This window comes from Silene latifolia, chromosome 8, assembly GCF_048544455.1.
Source record: "Silene latifolia isolate original U9 population chromosome 8, ASM4854445v1, whole genome shotgun sequence".
Taxonomy (NCBI): Eukaryota; Viridiplantae; Streptophyta; class Magnoliopsida; order Caryophyllales; family Caryophyllaceae; genus Silene; species Silene latifolia.
This window is the reverse complement of record NC_133533.1, coordinates 9,199,276-9,221,495: the sequence shown is the minus strand read 5'-3', so window position 1 is coordinate 9,221,495 and position 22,220 is coordinate 9,199,276. Positions and strand designations below refer to the sequence as shown.

At 36.9% G+C, this 22,220-nt stretch overlaps 1 protein-coding gene across 1 annotated transcript; it reads left to right on the top strand.

The window, feature by feature from the left end:
• The first annotated feature begins 200 nt into the window (after positions 1–200).
• On the top strand, positions 201–21,831 carry LOC141596318 (exocyst complex component SEC5A). Its single transcript, XM_074416435.1, has 21 exons — positions 201–882; positions 5,758–5,909; positions 6,800–6,891; positions 7,090–7,284; positions 7,410–7,537; positions 7,627–7,785; positions 9,198–9,302; positions 11,324–11,398; positions 12,343–12,480; positions 12,559–12,735; positions 14,002–14,142; positions 15,293–15,419; positions 15,510–15,720; positions 16,502–16,617; positions 16,798–17,032; positions 17,519–17,612; positions 19,173–19,250; positions 19,330–19,386; positions 19,711–19,860; positions 20,434–20,649; positions 21,398–21,831. Exons 1-21 carry the CDS (start codon positions 496–498, stop codon positions 21,620–21,622), a joined length of 3,258 nt encoding a protein of 1,085 aa, XP_074272536.1. The 5' UTR covers positions 201–495; the 3' UTR covers positions 21,623–21,831.
• The last annotated feature ends 389 nt before the right edge of the window (positions 21,832–22,220 follow it).

The following is a 22,220-nucleotide window of genomic DNA, read 5'->3' as shown; positions in this document are numbered from 1 at the left end:
GTCCCTCTTACAAAATTCAAATGGATAGTGCAAGTAGAAAGAAATGGATACCCCATTTGCCCTCCCACTTGCATTTTGTGGTGAGAGGGTCAGTATCTGTCAACTTGTAACGGATAGTGACCATCTTTGATTAGACGGACTGTCAACATATATACCCCTATAAAACACATAATGAGATGGAGAATCCGCAATTGTAAAGAGGAGGTCGAAAAACAAACGAGAAACGTGGCACAGTCACAGCTAACACCAACAGTCCAGCACCATCGTCCTGAAACAAGATTAACACCGAAAAATCAACCTCCTCTCTCCTCTTTCTCTTTCCCGTTGAACTTTAATCATACTCATCATTCTATTTACCAATTCCATCAATTAATTAATTATTAATTACCACTTAATTAATCATCATTACATTACACTACATTTTACTTTCTTCCAGATCTAAATCCCTAAATCCCCAATTTCCCCAAATCCCTAAATCCCCAAAAATCCCCAAAAATGTCGAGCGATAGTGATCTAGACGAAGACGAGCTTCTTCAAATGGCATTAAAAGAACAATCAGAACGCGATCTCAATTACCAGAAACCACCATCTAAGTCATCTAAACCTGTTGTTAGCTACGTTCAACCTCCGTCATCGTCGGCGGCGAGAAATTCGAATGCGAACCCTAATTCTGCGCAACGGCGGGGGCATACGAAGTCGATGGATGAGGATGATGATTCGGAGGTTGAGTTGTTGAGTATTTCGTCTGGTGATGAGGAATCGTCAAAAGCGTCGAATCATGGTGGGAGACCGAGGAAAGCGAGAGGTGTTTCGAAGGATGAAGCTGATGGTGGTTGGGATGGTGGTGAGCCTGGTTGTTGGAAGCATGTTAATGAAGCCGAGGTGCGGTTTGGTTTTTAGTAATTTGATTGAATTTGTGTTGAATTGTTTGATCATTGTTGTTTATTGAGTTTCGAAGTTGTTCTATTGGCTGACATTGTGAGAATTAGTCTTGCTTAAGACCGTCTTTAAGCTTACAACGTAATCATTATAGTAGTGTGTTGCTTTTTGAGTTTATGAAGCTGTTGTATTGGTTGACATTGTGAGATTAAATGGTTGATTAGTGGTGATTTGAATGAGTGAGTATAGGTTTGCAAAATGGTTAAAAATGATCCGGGAACTAGTCTTGCTTAAGACGGTCTTATGCTTACTACGTAACTATTAAAGTATATCGAGTTGCTTTTTTAGTTTTCAAAGCTTTTGACATTATGGGATTGGGGGTTGATTGATGATGATTTGAGTGCAATGAGTATAGGTTTTCAAAGCTGAGGTGCGGTTTTTTATAGTAATTTGATTGAGTTTTTGTTGAATTTAGGTTTAATTGTTTGTTCATTGTTTATTTAGTTTTCAACGTTGTTGTATTGGTTGACATTGTGAAACTGAATTGTTGATTGATGATGATTTAAGTGGAATAAGTATAGGTTTGCAAAATGGTTAGAAATGATCCGGGAGCTAGTCTTGCTTGAGACGGTCTTAAGCTTACTAATTATAGTATATCGGGTTGCTTTTTTAGTTTTGGAAGCTTTTGTATTGGTTGACATTGTGAGGTAGGGGGTTGATTGATGATGATTTGAGTGGAGTGAGTATAGGTTTGCATAATGGAGGGAAATGGCCAGAGAGCTAGTGTTGCTTAAGACGGTCTTTAAGCTTACATGTTGCTTTTTGAGTTTTCGAAGCTGTCATATTAGTTGACATTGTGAGGTTGGTGGGTCGAGTAATGGTGATTTGAGTGGAGTGAGTATAGGTTTGCAAATTGGTTGTAGATGATCCGAGAGCTAGTGTTGCTTAAGACCGTCTTAAGGTTACAACCAGAAGAGTAGATATTATAGTATCAGTAGGTCGTCTCAAGCTTAAGACGGTCTCAAATGAGATTTTGTTGTATTGGTTGGCATTGTGAGATTGAATGATTGAGTTGTGATGAATTGATGATTTAGGTGAAGTGAGTATAAGCTTGCGAAACGGATGTAATTCACGGCTACCGAAGGTAATTCGCTCGGTGCCCTACAAATTGCCAATTGTTAAAAGCGAATTCTATCATGTTGCTTACTGAAAATACATATAAAACACATTCTATAAGAGCGAATCGCGAATTGGTAAGGACGTATTCATAGCGAATTCGGTAACCATGGATGTAAATGATACAAGAGCTAATGTTGCTTGAGAGTTAAGATCGTCTTAAGGTTACAGCGTAGTTATTATAGTATCGTTTTTTTTTTAAAGTTTTCAAAGTTATTGTTTTGCTATGACAGTGTGAGATAGAATGGTTGATTAATGATAATTTAAGTGGACTGATTATAGTTTTGCAAAGCGGATGGAAATGATCCGAGAACTAGCCTTGCTTAAGACCATCTCAAGGTTATAATGTAATTATTATAATATAATGTTGCTTTTTGCGTTTTCGAAGCTGTTGTATTGGTTGACATTATGAGGTTGGAGGGTTGATTAATGAGGATTTGAGTGGAGTTGGTATAGCCGTAGCCGTATAGGTTTGTGAAATGGATGTAAATGATTTGAGAGCTAGTGTTTGCTTAAGACTGTCTTAAACTTGCAACGTAGTTATTATTATAATATCGTGTTGTTTTTTGAGTTTTTGAAGTTGTTGTACTGGTATGACAGTGTGAAATTGAAATTGGATGGTTGATTGATGATGATTTGAGTGGAGAGAGTATAGGTTTGTAAAATGGATTTAAATGACGCGAGAGCTTGTGTTGCTTAAGAGCTAAGACCGTCTTAAGCGTACAACGCAGCTATGATAGTACCGTGTTGTTTTTTGAGTTTTCGAAGAAGTTGTATTGGTATGAAATTATGAGGTTGGAGGGTTGATTAATGGTGATTTAGGTGAAGTGAGTATAGAAATCAATGTAATTGATCCGAGGGCACTTAAGACCGTCTTAAGCTTACAACGTAGTTATTATAATATAGCGTTGTTTTTTTATTTTTAAAGTTGTAGGTTGACATAGTGAGATTGAACGGTTGATTGATGATGATTTGATTGAAGCGAGTATAGGTTTGCAGAATGGATGTGAACGGTCCGAGAGCTAGTGTTGCTTAAGAGTTAAGACCGTCTTATGGTTACAACGTAGTTATTATAGTATCTTGTTACTTTTTGAGGTTTCAAAGTTCTTGCATTGGTTGACATAATGGGTTGGAGGGTTGATTAATGACGATTTAGGTGAAGTGAGTATAGTTTGCATAATGTACGTAAATGATCTGAGAGATAGCGTTGCTTAAGAGTTCAGACCGTCTGAAGGTTACAACGTAGTTATTATAGTATCGTGTTTTTTTTTTGTTTTTGTTTTTGTTTTTGAAGTTGTTGTATTGGTATGACATTGTGAGATTGAACAGTTGATTAATGATGATTTGAGTGGGGGTGAGTATAGGTTTGTAAAATGGATGTAAAATTGTAAATGATTTGAGAGCTAGTGTTGCTTTAAGATCGTCTTAAGCTTACAATCCACGAGTAGTTATTAACTTACTATAGTATCAGGTTGTTTTCTGAGCATAGAAAGTGAATACATTGGTTGACATTATTGATAAGCTATTATGAGATTTATAAATACTGATTCAGTTGAAGTGAGTATAGAATTGCGAAATGGATATAAATGATTTGAGAGCTAGTCTTGCTTTAAGACCGTCTTAAGTTTACAATATCAATAATATTCCCTCTATCCCACTTTTATTGTCCTATTCGTACTTTGTATTTGGGATGTTTTAAGAAAAAGTGTTATAATAACAATTTTATCACTTGACTAACGAAGATGGATATAAGTTAATTGTAATGGGGGAGAAATAGTTACTTAAGTGGGGGAAATTTTGGATGTTTGCTAAATTTGTTTAGGCTAAATTATCAATTACTCCCTTTTATAGTACACTTTTTCAAAATTACTCCCTTTTATAAAAAATTTTAAAAATTACACCCAAAAAATTGCTGAAATTTTTAAATTGCTCCCAAATCCCTATTTTTGTACATTTAGGACGAAAATGCCCTTGATTCGCAGAATTGGATCATTTTGTTTGCTTCATATCTGGAGTTTTACATAGACAAAAATTACGTTCTTTATACGGATAGAATCTTGAAGAAGTCTACTTTCCAATGGCGTTGGAATCAATAAGTTTTACCGTGTGAATTTTGCCTAACAAGCCTTCAAAGACTGATACGATTTTAAGACAGATTTGCGTCTTTCCACGAGAATTGCGATTCCCCACAAACTACAAATCACCCAGAAGTCTACCTTACCAATTCGGAAACTAGACTCAAAGGGCTACAACCATGTGAAAGGGCGTTTACATTAAATCAAAATAACACCATGGAAATGGCTCCTCAATATCGAGACACGAATGGAAAAACAGGAATTTCGGTCTTAAAATCGTATCGCTTTGAAGGCTTGTTTGGCAAAATTCACACGGTAAAACTTATTGATTCCAACGCCATTGGAAAGTAGACTTCTTCAAGATTCTATCCGTATAAAGAACGTAATTTTTGTCTATGTAAAACTCCAGATATGAAGCAAACAAAATGACCCAATTTTGCGAATCAAGGGCATTTTCGTCCTAAATGTACAAAAATAGGGATTTGGGAGCAATTTAAAAATTTCAGCAATTTTTTGGGTGTAATTTTTAAATTTTTTTATAAAAGGGAGTAATTTTGAAAAAGTGTACTATAAAAGGGAGTAATTGATGATTTAGCCATTTGTTTATTATATTTTGAAAGGGCGCAATTAATGTGGGACTAATAAGGAGGGAAAAAGGGTCAATATTAATGAATGGAGTGTCAAGTGTGTAGTTATTATAGCTATGTTAGATGAACTTCATTGCGTGGAAGAAGCCGTCTTAAGCTTATGGCAATCTCAAAATGAGATTCTGTAATGGTTCAAAGTTGCAACTTGCAAAGCAATTAGGGAGGATAGTGGTGTGAGCTAGCTATTTGCATTCTTTTAACTATATATACTTTTTGTATAGAAAATGTTTCGTCTTAGTACAACACGTTTCGGCAAACACTAGACTTAGATGGAAGTTTTTTTTTTTTTTTTTTTTTTTTTTTTTTTTTTTGCACTGTCTTGACTAGGTGGAGCTCTGATAGTTTTAAAGGCTGTTAGGGTTGTTATTTTTACTTGGACGTAAGGGCTGTATGAAGGGAATGCATTGTCGAAAAGAATTACTCTCTGATGTTTGAGTGATATTTATTATCACATACTAACTGTGCCACCAGCATCACTAAGGTGCGTATTCTAAACAAAGTGGGATACACTATGCTTCCAAAAGTTTGATTTTTTAGTAATTATGTAGATCTTCAATGTTTTTGAGATGGTTTGCCTGGCTATATCTTGTTTTTAATACATTAATTGTGATGTATTGTTGGTCTTCCATTTGAAACACGAATATAGCAAGAGTGGGTAAATTATGTAATTTTTAAGTGTCTATGTTTTTGAGCTGTGCTGCATCATTCTGACTGCTCTCAGTCTGGTTTTGTGCTCTAGGAATTTCAGTTCATATTTTTTCTTGCTCGTGTTGGTTGTATCTACTTGCTAGCTTTTGCAACTGTTTCTTAATGCTGAATCCACTGGGCTAAACGACGTACTGTTAGATTATTCATGCATGTGCAGCTGCGCACAATTATCGGCTTACTCTGTCTCTTGACAAATATTTGGAGAGTTTGTAAGCTCTTATATTGTATCTTTACGCCAGCTTCTGCGTTACTAAGACTTTTCTGTTTGCCAGCTTGCTCGTAGGGTTCGAGAGATGCGCGAGGCTAGAGCAATTCCTGTGGTCTCAAAGGAAGAGCTTAAACCTGCCGTGCTGGCAAAAAAAGGGCTGACTAGTTTACAATCGTTTCCACGAGGCATGGAGTGTATTGATCCACTAGGATTGGGGTAATCTTACTTTTGATGCTATTTTGAAAGTAAATTGTGATGGATAAGTGACATTTGATTTAGAAGTCGTTGCTCTATTGAAACTCAACTGGTGGCCCATTTCAATTCATTGTTGTAGACTTGTGTATTAACATTGAGAAGAATTGCGAAATATTTGCCAAAATTCATTGCTTCTTGAAGGAGTGTATTAAGCCACTAGGATTGGGGTCATCTTACTTTTGATGCTATTTTGAAAGTAATTTGTAATGGATAAGTGACATTTGATTTAGGAGTCGTTGCTTTTGCTAATTGCTCTTGTTAAAACATCGATCTTACTTGCTGAGATTATGTCCCTTGATTTTGCCTCCTACTGTAAAATTTGACACGTCACTTGATGTGAACTATTAGAGGTATTGTTGAACCATGAAGTTTCCCTTTTGTATGTCCGTAATGTTTAAACGTTCTTGCATTATGTCACTTTTCAATAATTAACATGAATCATAAAGCAGGATCCCACTTATGATCATGTCGCGATCTTGGAGTGTTCTTGAATCTAGATGTACTCATTTTGAGATAACCTGCAAATTGATAAACCAAAGAAAAATGAAGCTGAGAAAAATGCGTGAGTAAAATGATCGATTATATTGGAGGGAGAGAGATTCATATTGATAGATACTTAAATAGCTGGCCCGTCAAACAATAAACAGCCGTGTGACGGGTCTTTCATATTTAATTATGGTAATGTACTAGCAAAATGGAAGTATGTTTTATTTGCTTTCAATAGTCAATTGTGAGTTCTCCCAATCTAGATCATGTACAGAAACTGTTACTTGAACTCTACTAGCATTAGAATCTTATTTCCTTCAACATCTGACCTTTCATGCTAACATGAGTTGTGTTGTCATTGGCAGGATAATAGACAATAGAACACTGAGGTTAATAACAGATATGCTGGACAGCTCTCCATCTAAAGAAAAGGAGAACATCGATAATAATCTCCGAGGTATTTCTTTTTTATTTCTCGAGTTTTTTTTTGGTTCCCCACTGGAATCATTTATTTAATGAATTTAACGTTGTCACGGTCCTTGAGATTTCTGCTTTTTATTTCTACAGCTACTTTACCCAACTCTTTATCCAATGTGATGTTGTCAGTTGCTTTTGGTGTCATTAAGTGTTTCAATTCGTACTCAAATTTCTGCAGAAAAGTTGGCATATTTTTCAGAAAGGTTCGACGCAAAGTTATTTCTTTCTAGGATACATCAAGATACAAGTGCAGCAGATCTCGAGGCTGGCGCCCTTGATATAAAAACTGATCTGAAAGGTCGTACCCAGCAGAGAAAAGACCTGGTGAAGGAAAATTTTGACTGTTTTGTTTCCTGCAAGACAACTATTGATGGTATGTCACTGATATAGGTATTTTATACATGTCTCCAGTTTACTTAGCAACTGGCTGTTATTGATTAACATGTGCGTGTAGTAGCTTAGTATGTGCCTTATTATCAGTGAAACTATCTTGATTAGATATTGAATCAAAGTTGAAACGGATCGAAGAAGACCCAGAGGGTGCTGGAACAATGCACCTTTACAATATCATCAAAGGAGTGAGTTCTCTTGCAACACGCGCTTTTGAGCCACTATTTGAGAGACAGGTGAGTGATACAAATATTTTTTACGTAGTGGTTCACTGGTTTTTATCCATTTCAGTGCAGTAACATGATTGTTCATTTACTTACACAAGGCTCAAGCAGAAAAGATCCGATCTGTTCAAGGAATGCTTCAGAGGTTCCGAACGTTATTCAACTTGCCTAGTACAATTCGTGCTAGTATCAGTAATGGAGAATATGACTTGGCAGTTAGGGAATATAAGAAAGCAAAGTCAATTGCACTACCATCCCATGTATGTTGAGCTTCTAACTTTTTAACATTCTTGTTGGATGACAATGGATCACGCCATGCTATTGGCACATTTTTTGTTCTCATTCAGTAATTACTATGAGATTGTGCATTTTAAGTTACGTGCTCATGAGGTGGTGTGTGAGTAATGGGTTAGTGTGATTTGTGAACATATGTAAAATTTTGTTGCACTCGGACTTTGTTGGGATTTTTTCTGCTCCTGCATTATGTTTCTGAAGCTCGTCTTGTTAAACTAATGAATTGCCATATGAAGCAGGAATAGCTTAGAGACTGATCATTGTTTTTATATGGTGGACTAATTAGTTGGGAGATTTTACTATTGTCCTATGCCATAAAGACTCTAGTTCTCTTTTCAAACTTCATCTACATTTTGGCAGTGGTTCCGGGTTTTTCTTCTATCTATAATCGTACCTATGACGCGGGAAATGAGTTCTGCATCAAATTGGTTGCTAGTCTTATATCCCATTCCATAAATTTTTTTTTTCGTGGCAAGCATGAAATTTAGTGTGCCTTTCGTACTTCTGTCGCTTAGGAGGACTTCTTTTCTTCTAATGTTCCTTACTTCCTTTGGTGTCAATAGATATAGATAAACTTCTCAATGCTTCTATGCCTTTTTGTTTCGCAATGACATGAGAAGAAAGAGCGGAAAAATGGACAGACTGGTGATGTTAAACTGTAGATTTGGCGGAGTTACTTTGGAGACAATTGTCTATAATACTCATGACCTTAGGCCCTATAGCGAATAGCCTAGCATCCATAGGGAGCCTTTCGGTTTGTTTTCATTGTTGGTGTTTGCCCATTATTACCCGATAACATATATATTGGCCATTATTTTGCAAGGTTTTTGAGCTTACTGTGTGAAGAACCTTTCAAAGTTGCCTATAGTGCAACATTTGATCAAACCAACCTCTACATGGTTGGTATTTGTTCAATGGAAACAATCCTAGATGGACATATGCTCACCACAACTTATAGCAAATCAATGGGCTGGTTTGACTGGTAAAATACAAACCATAGTAAACCGCCCGTCGTTTGCATCGGAGTACTCTACCGTGATTCGTTTCTGTTACTCTATTTTAATACCATGATTTTCACTGGTGTTTGAATAGTGGTTCTTTTCTATTACGGAGCATTGTAAATTGTTTCATTATGTATTTTGATGTTATTTTTACTTATCTTCTTTATATTTCCCCCAATTTTGATTGAAATGGAAGAGGATCACTTTATAGTCTTTGTTATAGGTCGTTTAAAACCTGAATACTCACAATAAAATGGTTTGACATGCAGGTTCTTGCGATTTGAGTACTTGTTAATCTTTTCAACATGATCATTAGCATAAGTTTTCAATGATTTCTCATCTACATGTTAGCTAAGGGTATATTGATTTACTTCCAGGTTGGAATATTGAAACGTGTGCTTGAAGAAGTCGAAAAAGTGATGCATGAGTTCAAGGGCACACTTTACAAAACAATGGAAGACCCACAAATAGATTTAACAGATGTAAGTTGACTAACTACATACGACCAGTTTTACAAAAAATGTTGAAAGTTATGACTTCTGGTCAGTGATCCGTACAAAACATATGTATGATTACTTCTCTTGTGTGATGTGCTATAGATGAGAGTTGCTGGATTGTGATTTCGATGTCAGTCATGCTATTAAATATCTCTTCCAATTTGAATCCCAAAATCGTGCTATGGCCTCTAATCTTCGCTGTTGTGCAGCTGATGTCAATTGTCAACCCAGAATGCGGTCATAACTAACCTTAAAAAATCATTACGAAGGCTCACAGACTCACAACTCACAATGCAATGTCTTGACCCAAATTATCACTTTGGTCTGAGAGGCGGGCTTGTTCCCTTCCTAGACTATAATACACAGATTGACATCCTTCTGATGTCTGCTTTATCTTTCGTATAATACTACTTACCATTATGAATTATTTTTCTTTCTGCGGAAAGTTTACAGGGGGTGTGTTGTTTGGTATGTCTGTAAGTGCAGACAGGACACTTGGTCCATCTATCCTCTATTTTGTCTAAAGCAAGACCTGGATTTTTAATATAAATTGCCCAGTTTAGGTTATGCCTTTTCTCTTTATCTATTAGAGGGGTAAATAAGCTTAGCTTTGTGCAGTAGTTTGGTTCTGCCTTTCACTGTTCAATTATGCCTGAGTTGTTTGAAAAACAAGCATTGGAGGGCTGTCGAAGTAGCTATATTTATGGTTATGCCTTTCTATTTCTGGAGTTTCAAGGTTAAGCTTTTTGCTATATATCCAAATTTATAAGGTTGTTTCTTAGATTATATTTTACGAAGCTTCTCCTTTAATAGGATGTACAATGAGAGATGTTTGAGGTAGTTTGCTCTTACCAATATAAAACCAGACAACGGCATTAGGAGTTTACAGGCGCAGAAAAACCTGATTGGCTAGTTTGCTCTTACCATTTACTCTTTCATTATGATGAGAAACTCTTTCAGTTGACTGAGTTGGTTATCCAGATATTCAGAGAATACGAAAGGCATTATATTGACATTCTTAAAAGAGGCTAAAAGGAGGCATGTTGTGTCATTTTGGGAGATGGTTCCTTTGACTAACGGGTGATGTAACTGTAGCAAGATGATGTATATAATTATATATGAGGAGATAGCTTGTTCGTGGCAAGCGCGACATTCCGCTTTTGGATGCATATACACAGCTGGAGCCAAGAGTTCTAGTTTGAGCAGCATTTGTTTCCTGAATTTGCACATAAAATCTTCATGATAACTTCAGGGCATGAATTTTTATATTTTTTAAATTCTAAGCCTATGATCTGTAGTCAAATCTTGACACGGCAATATAGGATATTAAACCACTGACTGAACCTCAAACATCAGCTTAGGCCTTAGGCTTTTGGGTGAAAGGGTGCACTCACAACAGTACATTGCATTATCGCATATGGTGGATCATGGATGCATGGTATAAAACTGCTTCCATTATGTAATATAATTTTTGCTGCCGTTCTGCTATTTCTCACTAACTAAAACTCTATAGAATAATGTCAATTTTCTGCCCCATCATCTAGTATTGCATTATATTGCTGTTATTTTACCGATATTTCCACGACTGACAGCGCACTAACCGTTGCTTCCGTTAAAAATCTTTGCAAACATTGTATTTGCAGTTGGTGTATTTGTTTTTGAAAAAGAGGTTGTAAGAGAGATATATGCAATATATATTGAAATGTTTTGAATCTTATGAAGATGCGAAAATTAAACGCAGTTGGTATATGGTTTTGAGGCCGGTCGTATTGACCATCACCCGTTACATTTGTGACTTATCAACAACTGGGATTTTGCAAGTTTTACCTAAACTGCAAACAATTCGACACTTTTATTCCTTGGATGGATGTGACTTCTGTGGCCTTTTTTTATGATCATTTACATTTGCTGATTTGTCTTTATTCCCCTTCTGTTATTTGTCTTCATTTTCCTCTGCTGTTATTTTTATTTGGTATCAGTGAATGGCTAATGTACAGTCTTTGTAGCTTGAAAATACAGTGAGGTTGCTTCTGGAGCTGGAACCTGAGTCAGATCCGGTGTGGCACTACCTCAACTTACAGGTCAGGAGCCCTTGTCCCCTTGTATAAGATACCCCTTCATGATGCATGGTTCTTATGATAGATTGTTTTTAAGGATTGTTAAACAATACTGTGATCTTAGGCCTTGAGTTTGGTATATAATTTCTCCCTCCTAAGCACAAATGGTCAAGCTTTAGCAAGAAAGGAGAAAAGGGAGTGGAAGGCAAGAGAGGGAGAGGAAAGGGAGGGGAGAGAAGAAGCAGAGGTGCATTTTCCCTCCAAACGATCCTATGTACTAGAAGAGGAAAATGTATCCCTATTCCTATCTCCTTTCCCCCCTCAATCATTCAAACCCTATACAAACAAGAAAATTGGTTGGCTCCCTCCTTTCCCCCTCCTTCTCCCCCTCTTCCTCTCCCGATCCTTCTATCCAAACAATGTGTAAAAGTCATTAAGGATGTAGAGAAGCATTGAGAATACAGGAGGGAATAATACTCGAGGATACAGGAGTACAGGACATGCAGAAGGCAGAAAACACTGCATTGATAACTAACACACTCCCTTATTTTAAATATCTTTCATTTCTTGAACTTATGCAATAGTCCCAGCTTAGGATTATGCCATTTCATCACTTATATTTACTTTCTTTAGTCTGTTAAATTATGAGTGAGAATCTTAAATCTTACGGCATTAAATGCTGTCTTGTTTGAAAAAAATAATGTATTTCTTGACTTCCTGTGATGCATGAGCTACTATTGATGGCATGTGAAGGGAATTACAAGCCTTAACTCTTTCAATTTTTAATTTTTGAATGCTTCTCAACTGTCACGCTGTTATTAGAGGTTTTAACTGGATCTTTGTGTGTGTGTGTGTGACGCTTAAAGAAACTGGTCTTACATCGTCAATTTTGGCCCTGTTATCATTGTTAGTTTACCGTGTTGTTATCTGTGCTGAAGTCACTGATATGATTTTAAATGTTACTGCAGAATCAAAGAATCAGGGGCTTGCTTGAAAAGTGCACTATCGATTATGAGGCTACATTAGAAGCATTGCAGCATGCAATTCAAGACCGAGCAGACTCAGATACTAAGTGGAAACAAATATTGGAGGGATCTAGTCATCCTGTGAGCTGAACTTTGATTGTTTTATGCTAATAATTGGTGGAGTTATACGGGCTATGAATAATCCTCTTGTGATACCAGGCAGATGCAAATGGGGACCTTCACCTTGTTGGAGAATGTCATTCAACTGAATTGACAAGTGAAGAAGTTGATGCTCTGAAAAGGAAGTACATACAGAAGCTATCAGCCGTTCTCATTCATTACATACCCGCCTTCTGGAAAATAGCACTTTCAGTTTTCAGTGGAAAGTTTGCCAAGGTACGTTAGCTCTGTTGCCTGATTAATGATCCGCGGAGCAGGTTTCCTTGGTTCTGTCATGTACATTGTTTACATGCTCATACTGGAATGATCCGCGGAGCTTCCTTGTTTCTGTCATGTACATTGTTTACATGCTATACTGGAAAAAATGACACAACATTACTGAAAAGTATCCTGTTTCAAATGTTAATCATGCCATAGTTATTTGGTGATTCATAGGATACCCTGTGTACAATTTGGTGATTGTTCATTTGATACATTTGACAAAGAGAATAGGGCTGTAAGCTATTTGTTATCCTGCAGTTCCTAAGCATTAGATGTATGATGTAGGTAACAGCTCGATTTTTGTTTTAGTTAAGAAATTTGTGCGCTTTGTGATATCATGTTCTATATAAAGGACATAAACTAAATGTAGGTTTGTGCAACAATACTTGATCCCGTGTAGATACAACTGGCTGTTAGTCTCATGATTGTAGCGGGACCACTTGGTTTCATTGCAGACGTTTTTTTATGATGCTTTTCGTTGCTGTAAAAGCTCGATTTTTATTTTAGTTAATAAATTTGTGCGCTGTGTGATATCATGTTCTATATAAGGACATAAACTAAATTTAGGTTTGTGCAACAATACTTTGATAGTTGATCCTGTGTAGCTGCAACAGGCTGTTAGTCTCATGATTGTTGAGGAACCACTTGGTTTCATTGCATACTTTTTTTATGATGCTTTTCGTTGCTGAAGTAGATGCTAGTTGTCTAGTTTACATTGGATATTTCATAAGAGAAAGGTTAGACTTCTTTCTCCATTTGTGCAGTATTAGCCTTTTCTTCTTCTTTAGAAAGGAACTCCCAATTCGTACACCGTCTCTAGCTAGCAAGACTAGTTCTTAAAAGCAATAACTTCTGAAACTTCTGAGCCTTAAAATCTTTCGATATGATATTAATTTTTTTTTTTTTTTGCAATGTAATGTCCCCGGAATGCAGTTTTAGTATTGTTTTGATCTTAGTAGCGCTATTTGCTAAGGTACAGCTATCACTTTTCACAAACGGGGTGGTTGTTTGGGATATAAAAAAACTTGGTTCGTTGATGCGTCTATGGTAAATTCCTCGATTAATCATAAATATGTTGCATGATGTTTCGACCGCTTTATGCTTTAGAATAGTTGAAACTGTTGCTCTGCTGACTTGTACATATCAGTGATGCTTCATATATGTTTGTTATGCTGGTCGTGGTTGTCATTGAGCTGAATAATGGTTATGATTCAATTTCAGTCTTCACAAGTTGCTGTGGATTCAAATGTCACTGCCTCAAATAAAATAGAGGAAAAAGGTAGCGATGCAAAGTATTCAAGTCATTCCCTTGATGAAGTTTCTGGAATGATGCGGAGCACAATATCTCTTTATGAGGTTAAGGTATATTGCTCCTGTCCTCTTTACCTTCCTAGATTATACTATAATTTAATTTTTCTAATAGAAGAATTAGGTTATTGTGTAGACAATCAGATATAGTCTAAGAATTGCATCCCTCCCATATTAATGTTTCGTCGTGGAACTACTGATGTCTCTTCACAATTTCACATGCACAGTCTATTTGCGCCATGCGCCAACTTTCCTATATATAATATCTCTGTATTTAAGAAGAAAATAACAGGTTGCATTGTTAAATACATTGGGGGTCAGTAAAATAAGCTAGAACAATGTTTCAGGTCTTAGAGAGCACCAACTGCTTTTGCCTTTTGGCCTTAGAGAGCCAAGAAAACTACCCTACCGAAAGAATGTTCAATGTTATGATGCACGCTTGTGAAAACATAGGAGTTGACTCACTTGCCAAAATAGTACACCTCCTTAACACCCATTGCTTCTCAGAGACGGCAATATGCTTATGCCGCAAGGCGCACACAATTTTTCTATGAAAGAAAATAGGAGAGCCACTTACGAAATTGCCCAAAATGATACAAACGTGAGGGTTAAGAGCCTTGTAAGCACTCCTAAGAATGTTAATTTTCTCGGATGCCGTAGGTTCAACAGAAGCCTTTATTTCCAGCGGATCGTTTCTTTCCATATTAGATTCATATCTGGACGGATAGTAGAAACCACCAGCCAAGCGAATGACCTTCATAAAACACTCACAGTTGAATCACTTGAATGTCACACAAGTATCTAAATTCCATATTCTCACATCAGGATCCTGCGAGAAAGGTGCTGGCTCAAGTTCAGTAAAAGGCTGCAAGCTCACCTAATTTTCAGTTTTATAAAACCCTTCTCATATATTGTCGCACCAGTGACCCATACATTCGTTGTTCTCAAAAAGTGTCTCTAGACGCTGCATTTGTTGCATTTAAGCCCGAGGAGACCCTCTATCATTGGCTCTAGGCCTCAATTGACTACCACTGTCCCCTCTTGATGTTCCTTCATTGGTTGAATATTAACTTGTTCGTAGCCTTGTAGCCTCGTAGGTCATCTTCTAGTTATCTGATTAGTCGATTTTTTTTTCAGTGCAAAGATTAGTCGTTTATTTGAGTAGTGATGTTATGGACCATTTATTTGCGGTTACATGATGCAGGTCCTCAACACATTTCGTGAGTTTGACGAATCAAATATTCTTCAAACATATATGAGCGACTCCATAAAGGAAATATCCAAGGCTTGCCAGGTGTTAGAAGCCAAAGAATCAGCTCCTGCTATTATTGGTATCATACACTCTGATGTTGCTAGTTATGACTGTTATGCTGCATCTGCTGCCTGATGCTATTTCAGAGTGTGTTTTCTTGTCTTCACAGTTATGGCACTCAGAGCAGTTCATGCAGAAGTTTCAAAGACTTACATACTAAGGCTGTGCTCATGGATGAGGACTACTATTGAAGAATTGTCAAGAGACGAAACATGGGTTTCAGTTTCAATAATTGAAAGGAATAAATCTCCTTACAGGATCTCTTACCTGCCTCTCGCATTCCGTTCGATTGTTATTTCAGCAATAGATCAAGTTCATCAGTAAGTATATGTGATTGAGAGTAATTCTATGCTGCATGTAGGAGGGTAATTGTAATCTGTAGAGATGGTATGTTCGAGCATTTGGTAATTTATAATCAAAATCAATCCGTTATGCTCGTTCGTTAATGGCTTTCTTCTAATAAAGAAGATGCTGATTGAGTTTGGAGTTTAAGCTGTTTGATTTGGCCTTGATAGAGATAATGTTATTGGCCAGAAGGTAATTGTAAGTGAATGCAGTTTGTCATTCCCAAAGTCCAAAATTATTTCGCTAATCAGGAGTGCTGACCATTGAATTTTTTAGTATGTGTTGCATTTTGTATGGGGTATTAGTTAACATTCTACCCTCACCTATACCGCTTAATATTTGAGACAGGTCAGTGGTCAAGTGGTGTGTGTTTGCCCGTGTTTTAGGATTGACCATTGATTTTTCTTGTGGATGTCCAATATGTAGGAGGTATGAGTAAACGATTTTACCCCTAGCTATCTAGATTAACCATTAGAGTTAAATAGGTCAGTAGGTCGGTACCGTGTGTTTGCCTGTGTTCCAGAAGTAATAGTTGATTTTTCTTGTTGACTTCTATACCTTAGGGGACACGAGTAACCATTTTATCCCCATGTACTTTGTGTAACTTTTGAGTTGATATATCAGTGAGTGTGTCTTTATTTTGCCTGTGTTTCAAGATGACCTGCTTAATGCGGTCATTCACAAAGCAAAATAACTTCTCCCTTTTTTCTCTAGGCACCATTTCTGTCCATAATATAAAATCCCATGCTTTTCCAGGATGCTTCAGGCGTTAAAGAGTGAAGCAGCGAAGGCAGAGGATGTCTTTATTCCTTTCCAAGAAATTCAAGAATCAGTCAGACTTTCGTTTTTGAACTGTTTCCTGGATTTTGCTGGTATGTGGGTGTTCCATTCTGTAGCATTAAACATGCACATAATCCTTAACACTCCAAATTTTGAGAATGAAAAAAAAAACGTGAAAGTACTTGTCTGATTTATTAATTTCTGGTATATGCTCAAGAATCTTTTACAAAAACAGTTTTGGAGCATAATATTTGATGATATCCGATTTTTAGGTCATCTTGAGCGTATTGGAAGTGAGTTGTCACAAAGTAGATCAAACAGAGGCAGTCCACATCTGCTGAATGGGCATTCTGATGAAAATCCAGAATTGTCTTCAGATCTTTCACCAGGAAGTATTGTTGATCCTCATCAACGGTTGCTCATGGTTTTGAGTAATGTTGGATACTGCAAAGATGAACTGTGTTATGAGCTTTACAATAAATACAAACATATATGGGCTCGTTCTGGGTTAGTATTTTTCTCATGCCTTGGTCTGCTTACTGAATGAACTTTCTATGTCGCTATCTTGCATTCTGCTTCTCTATGTTAGCTGTCAATCATCTAAACTTTGGGAGATTCAAGAGCCCAAAATGACGGATTATGTAATGTTATACATGGTACTTAATGTACATAATCTAATCATTAAAAGAAGTTAGGACTTTGGAAGTAATTGATCTACAAAATTTGTATGCTACTTTCACTTTTACTTTTTTTTTTTTTTAAGCATTACAACGTCTGGTGGATGTCCTTAGATATGAAATTTGACCGAAGTAGTGTTCTTGAGTCTTTGACCTGTTTTTTGATAGCATTAACTGCTCTGTAAAATCAAGTACGGGTTACTCTGATAGTTCTTTCTACAATTTTTGCTTGCTTCACATGCTTGTCGTTCACTTCTAAAAAAAGACATGCTTGTATGTCAGTACCGGTCATATACTTTCCATTTTGCCATTGCAGGGAAAGAGACGATGAGGATTCTGACAAGGTCGATTTGGTAATGGCCTTTTCTGCTCTTGAAGAAAAGGTTCTTGAACAGTATACTCTCGCAAAGGTAATTGACGCGCTTCAGCCAGATTGCAAGCTTTCTGTTCTCTATTTATCTCTGATACCAGCAGAACTTCCTTTTTTGTAAGGATGTTGTCCTATTCTGTTTTCTAAACCAACTTAGTGCTTGCTCATAACTAGATGATAGTGTCGTTTCCTAGGTTTGTTTTACTCGTTTCTTGACCTTTTTGTCACATTAAGTAAGAAGACTAGTGTGAGAGATATAAGGCTAAAGTAGATGACCATGTTTTTCGCATTTCAGTGCCATGATTGAATTTTATGTCTATACCTCTATGGCTCTATTTATTGCATCTCTTTTGTAAGAGCAGACTTGCATTAGTGAAGCTCTCGCTTCTTATCTTTGAATCTTCCACTTTTACTCGCTGACTTTTAGGCACTTCTATGCTGTCTCAGGATGCAGTTTTTAAAATTTTCAAAGAACTGGAATTTAGCTCACTCTGTTTTGTCTTTAAAGCCTATTACAATGGTTGTTTTTCTTACCATAGTCGTAGTGAAACCCTTAGATCAGCGCTTAACTGATTCTTCGGTAGTCTTCAGTTAGTAACTCCAGCTCTATTCAGTTTTCATATCCAAGGAAAATGTTTCTTTTTTCTCAAAGCACTTCTCAGTTCTGAACTAGCAACTCAGCTCTTAGTCTATTTCTCTTTGCCATAGTCGTGGACAAATTGACGAGCTTAGTTCAAGGCGATATTCCAATAATTCCATGGTCTATTATGTTTGCGGACCATAATGTGTTGATTGATGAGACGAACAAAGGTGCTGAGAGGAAGTTGGAACCTTTGGAGGCAAAATTTGTAAGCCTGAGGGCTTTAAGTTAGCAGGAGTAAGATTGACTTTTTAAAGTGTAGGTTTAATGGGAACAAAGGCAGAAAAGTCGGAATGATCACCTTAGATGGAAAGGTTGTTAACAAATCCGGCTTTTTCGGCATGTAGGATTTGTTATCCAAAATGATGGTGAATTGGATAGACATGTAGCTCATAGAATTAAAATTGGTTGGTTGAATTGTAAGGGTGTAACTTGATAGAGTTCCTATGTGAGCCTCGCATACCTCATATATTCAAACGGTTTTGCCGCACTGCAATGATATATGCATTGTATATAGCACCAAGTGCTAGACCGTAAAACATCGTCATGTTCACAAGATGAATGTAGAATGCATATGATATAGTGGATATCTGGACATATAAGAAATGATCTACTCCGTATAAAAAAAATGGGTGTTATTGTGTAATTAAGAGTTGTATCTATTAAAGATAAGATGGCAAAAAAGTAGTAGTAGTAGTAGTAGTATTCTTGGTGTTGGTTTTTGTTGTTGATTACTTCATCCTCCATACAGGAGGGTAATTATCTCTTTGCCCCAAGGAATTAGCCATTGGGCATCTGAATATGTAATTACTTCATCCTCGATATAGGAGGGTAATTATCCCCTTCCTCTAAGGAATTAACCGTTTAGCATCTGAATATGTAGTACTTAGAAGCAAAATCCCTTCAAACACCTTTGATTCACGGACATGGTGTAATTAAATTTTTTTGTATTGCTATCAGGCAAACTTGATCAGAACAGCTGCAATGAATTACTTGTTGGATGCCGGAATATATTGGGGAGCAGCCCCTTCAGTCAAAGTAAGTCCTGAATTCATCAGTTGGGTGAACTGCTAACTTTTGATAGATTATCTTCTTATTAAAGAACATATAAATGCAGGGTGTACGTGATGCAGCTGTTGAATTATTACACACACTTGTAGCTGTGCATGCTGAGGTATTTACTAGCTCATCTGGTATTTTACGATTATCACATCTCAACTTGTACATATCCTCCTTGGGCCTGTATATAGCGTTGTTAACCTTGACTAATCATTCAAAAATTGTTCTTTTTATGAGATGAGAAAAATATTCTCTTGTGATTTCTGTTACTCCTTTTCTGGAACTCTTTTATAAAGTGATAAGTTTGCTCCTGACACTTTTCACTCCTGTATGTTCCTGGTTCGAAGTCTTCAAGCCTAAGATTTAGGAGTTAACTCCTGGTACAAATCATCTCCTATTTGTTTATACATTTTTTTATAGAACTGTTCCTTCGATGCAGGTCTTTTGTGGTGCGAAGCCGCTTCTTGACAAGACACTTGGTATTCTTGTTGAAGGCCTCATTGATACGCTTCTAAGCATATTCCATGAAAATGAGAGCAAAGAACTCAAGTCACTGGATGTCAATGGTTTCTGTCAGCTTATGCTTGAGGTAGGTATGCTTTAGGAAGAATTTTTCTGAATGTTAAACTGTGCAGAAGCTGATTGCAGTTGTAAGTATTCAGTAGGAACAAATACAGAGATGACAACTGACAATATTTAATGTTCTTTTGCCCTTCACTTTAATGTGCACAACAAAACTAGTGTCTTCGCATAGCGTAGATGACTACTCCTTAATGATTCTCATTAATAAGTCAACAATTGCTAAAGAAGACACTCTTCGATATATGACCTTTTCAGTAGTGCTTTTGAGTACAAACTATACTAAGGCATGGTATAATAACCTTGGGAAAACCTACATACTGCTTGTATTATGGCATATTGGTAATCCTGTTCAACAAGTATCTAGTGACTTAAATTTTTGGTAACTGTCAACAAACAGTATGATCATGATAGTATGATACTCAAGATTGATGAATGTCTTATCTGTTCCCAAAGGTTTTCTGTCACTTGCTAACAAGTTCCATTGTAGTTATTACTCATGCAACACATTCTCTTAGAGGAATGGATTAACTATCCTCGCACGTTCTATTATATCTTGAAATGTGTGCTTCGTTGTTTGCAGCTTGAATACTTTGAGACAGTATTAAATCCTTACTTTACCAATGATGCGAGTGAATCGTTAAAATCACTACAAGGCACACTTCTTGAAAAAGCCACTGAAAGTATGACGGAGGCTGTTGAGAATCCTGGGCATCATAGGAGACCGACTCGTGGTGGTGAAGATGTTCTTGCTGATGAAAGACAGCAAGGACTAGGCATGTCTCCAGATGACCTCATTGTAAGTGGATTTTTGTGTTATGCAATATTCTCAGGATGTGCTTAATAAAAAAAAAAAAAAAAAAAAGGAAAGAAGGGAAGTTCTAAACGAGGGGGAAATATTAATATGTAAGGTATAGCAAAATCCTAATAGAAGAATTCTGGTACACACTTTCTTACACATTGTTCTACTGCGCTACTACCCTAGTTCTATATCCGTGTTCTCTGCTTCTGTTATTCACAAAAGCCAGTGACACTATAATCAAAGTATATATTGCTTGGTTGCAGCTTCTGCATTCCATGCTAATCAGAAGCTTGAATTTTTTTAATTAAAAGTAACAAGGGATGAGGGATAAATAGGAGGATAAATTGTCGTCGCTTCCTTTGCCTTGGAGGCTCAGGATGGCTCTCAATACTGTTCTGGAACTCACTTTTAATTGGGTATACTCTAATAGCATATTAGTGTTTGTATAAAGCAAAACGGCTTGTTATTTGATGTTATTCTCAATACAATTTTCATTATGGGTTATATTGGTACAACCTGTCTGTGCTGCTATCTCACGGGTAGGAGTATAAGATTTTGTGCGACTGTAGTACCTCGCCATTGTGGCATTGGGGTGATGTTGCGATCAATTCTCCCTTTTATTGTTTCAAGTACGAAATTATAATTTATGATAGGACTTGCCAGGAATATGAAACAAATTAAGCGTGGTTCCATGATTCTTGATTTTACAAGTTGTCATCGTATCATATTGTTCGTTATCTTTCAGGCACTCGGACAGGTGTGTAGTGCAGAGCTTCTAGAAGGAGAGCTTGAGAGGACACGTATCAATACAGCATGCTTTGCAGAATCTCTACCGTTGGATTCGGTCCCAGATGTGGCGAAATCAGCATATGCATCCTTCAGGGGACCTTTGGATTCTCCCAGCAAGAATTACAGAGGTGCCCAAGTTGCTACTTCTTCCCCTTCCTACTCCCAACAACGCCGTAGATGAGCCCAGCCTTGTATTCCAGTCTGTGTATTCTATTCTATTCTATTTCTTTCTTTCTATCTACGCCTCTATTTTTGCACAGTTTTGGTCTCATTCTTTATGCATATTTTATTCAAGCGTCAGTGTAGTGTCAATTCTTTTTTTTTTTTGTTTTGTTAATAAGAAAAATACCTTGTGTTATGTCATTGTATTAATGTACTGGGTTGCTTTGCAAATTTATGAACGCCATTTATCGAACTGAATCAAGTATAACGCCATTGTATCAGCTGAGGATAAATTAAATCGCAAGTCCTTTTCTGAAAAGTAGTTTATTCGAGTGACTTCTTCCATTGTAGAGCTTTAATTTGCGATTGGTCATTGTTTGAGGTTTACTTTGTCGTGATATCCGTTTTCTCAGTGGTGACGTAATGTACATCAATCGAGTAAACATAAGTGGTGCAAACATTCCAATATTTTAGCTGTGTTATGAAGTATGAAATCTGACAACTTAAATACACCTTCGTTCTCAGTTTGTGCAATACAATGCAATGTATGTGGTGTTGCGACTTGGTGCCTCAAGCACAGGATGGAGTTGTTAGGCGGATCTTGTTAATCACATCTT

Bases quoted from the DNA above. Each gene is read 5' to 3' on its own strand.
- LOC141596318 (XM_074416435.1), top strand. From the start codon at position 496: ATGTCGAGCGATAGTGATCTAGACGAAGACGAGCTTCTTCAAATGGCA. The intron at 12,481-12,558 runs GTGAGCTGAACT...TTGTGATACCAG, and splicing joins TGGAGGGATCTAGTCATCCT to GCAGATGCAAATGGGGACCT. The intron at 12,736-14,001 runs GTACGTTAGCTC...ATTCAATTTCAG, and splicing joins TCAGTGGAAAGTTTGCCAAG to TCTTCACAAGTTGCTGTGGA.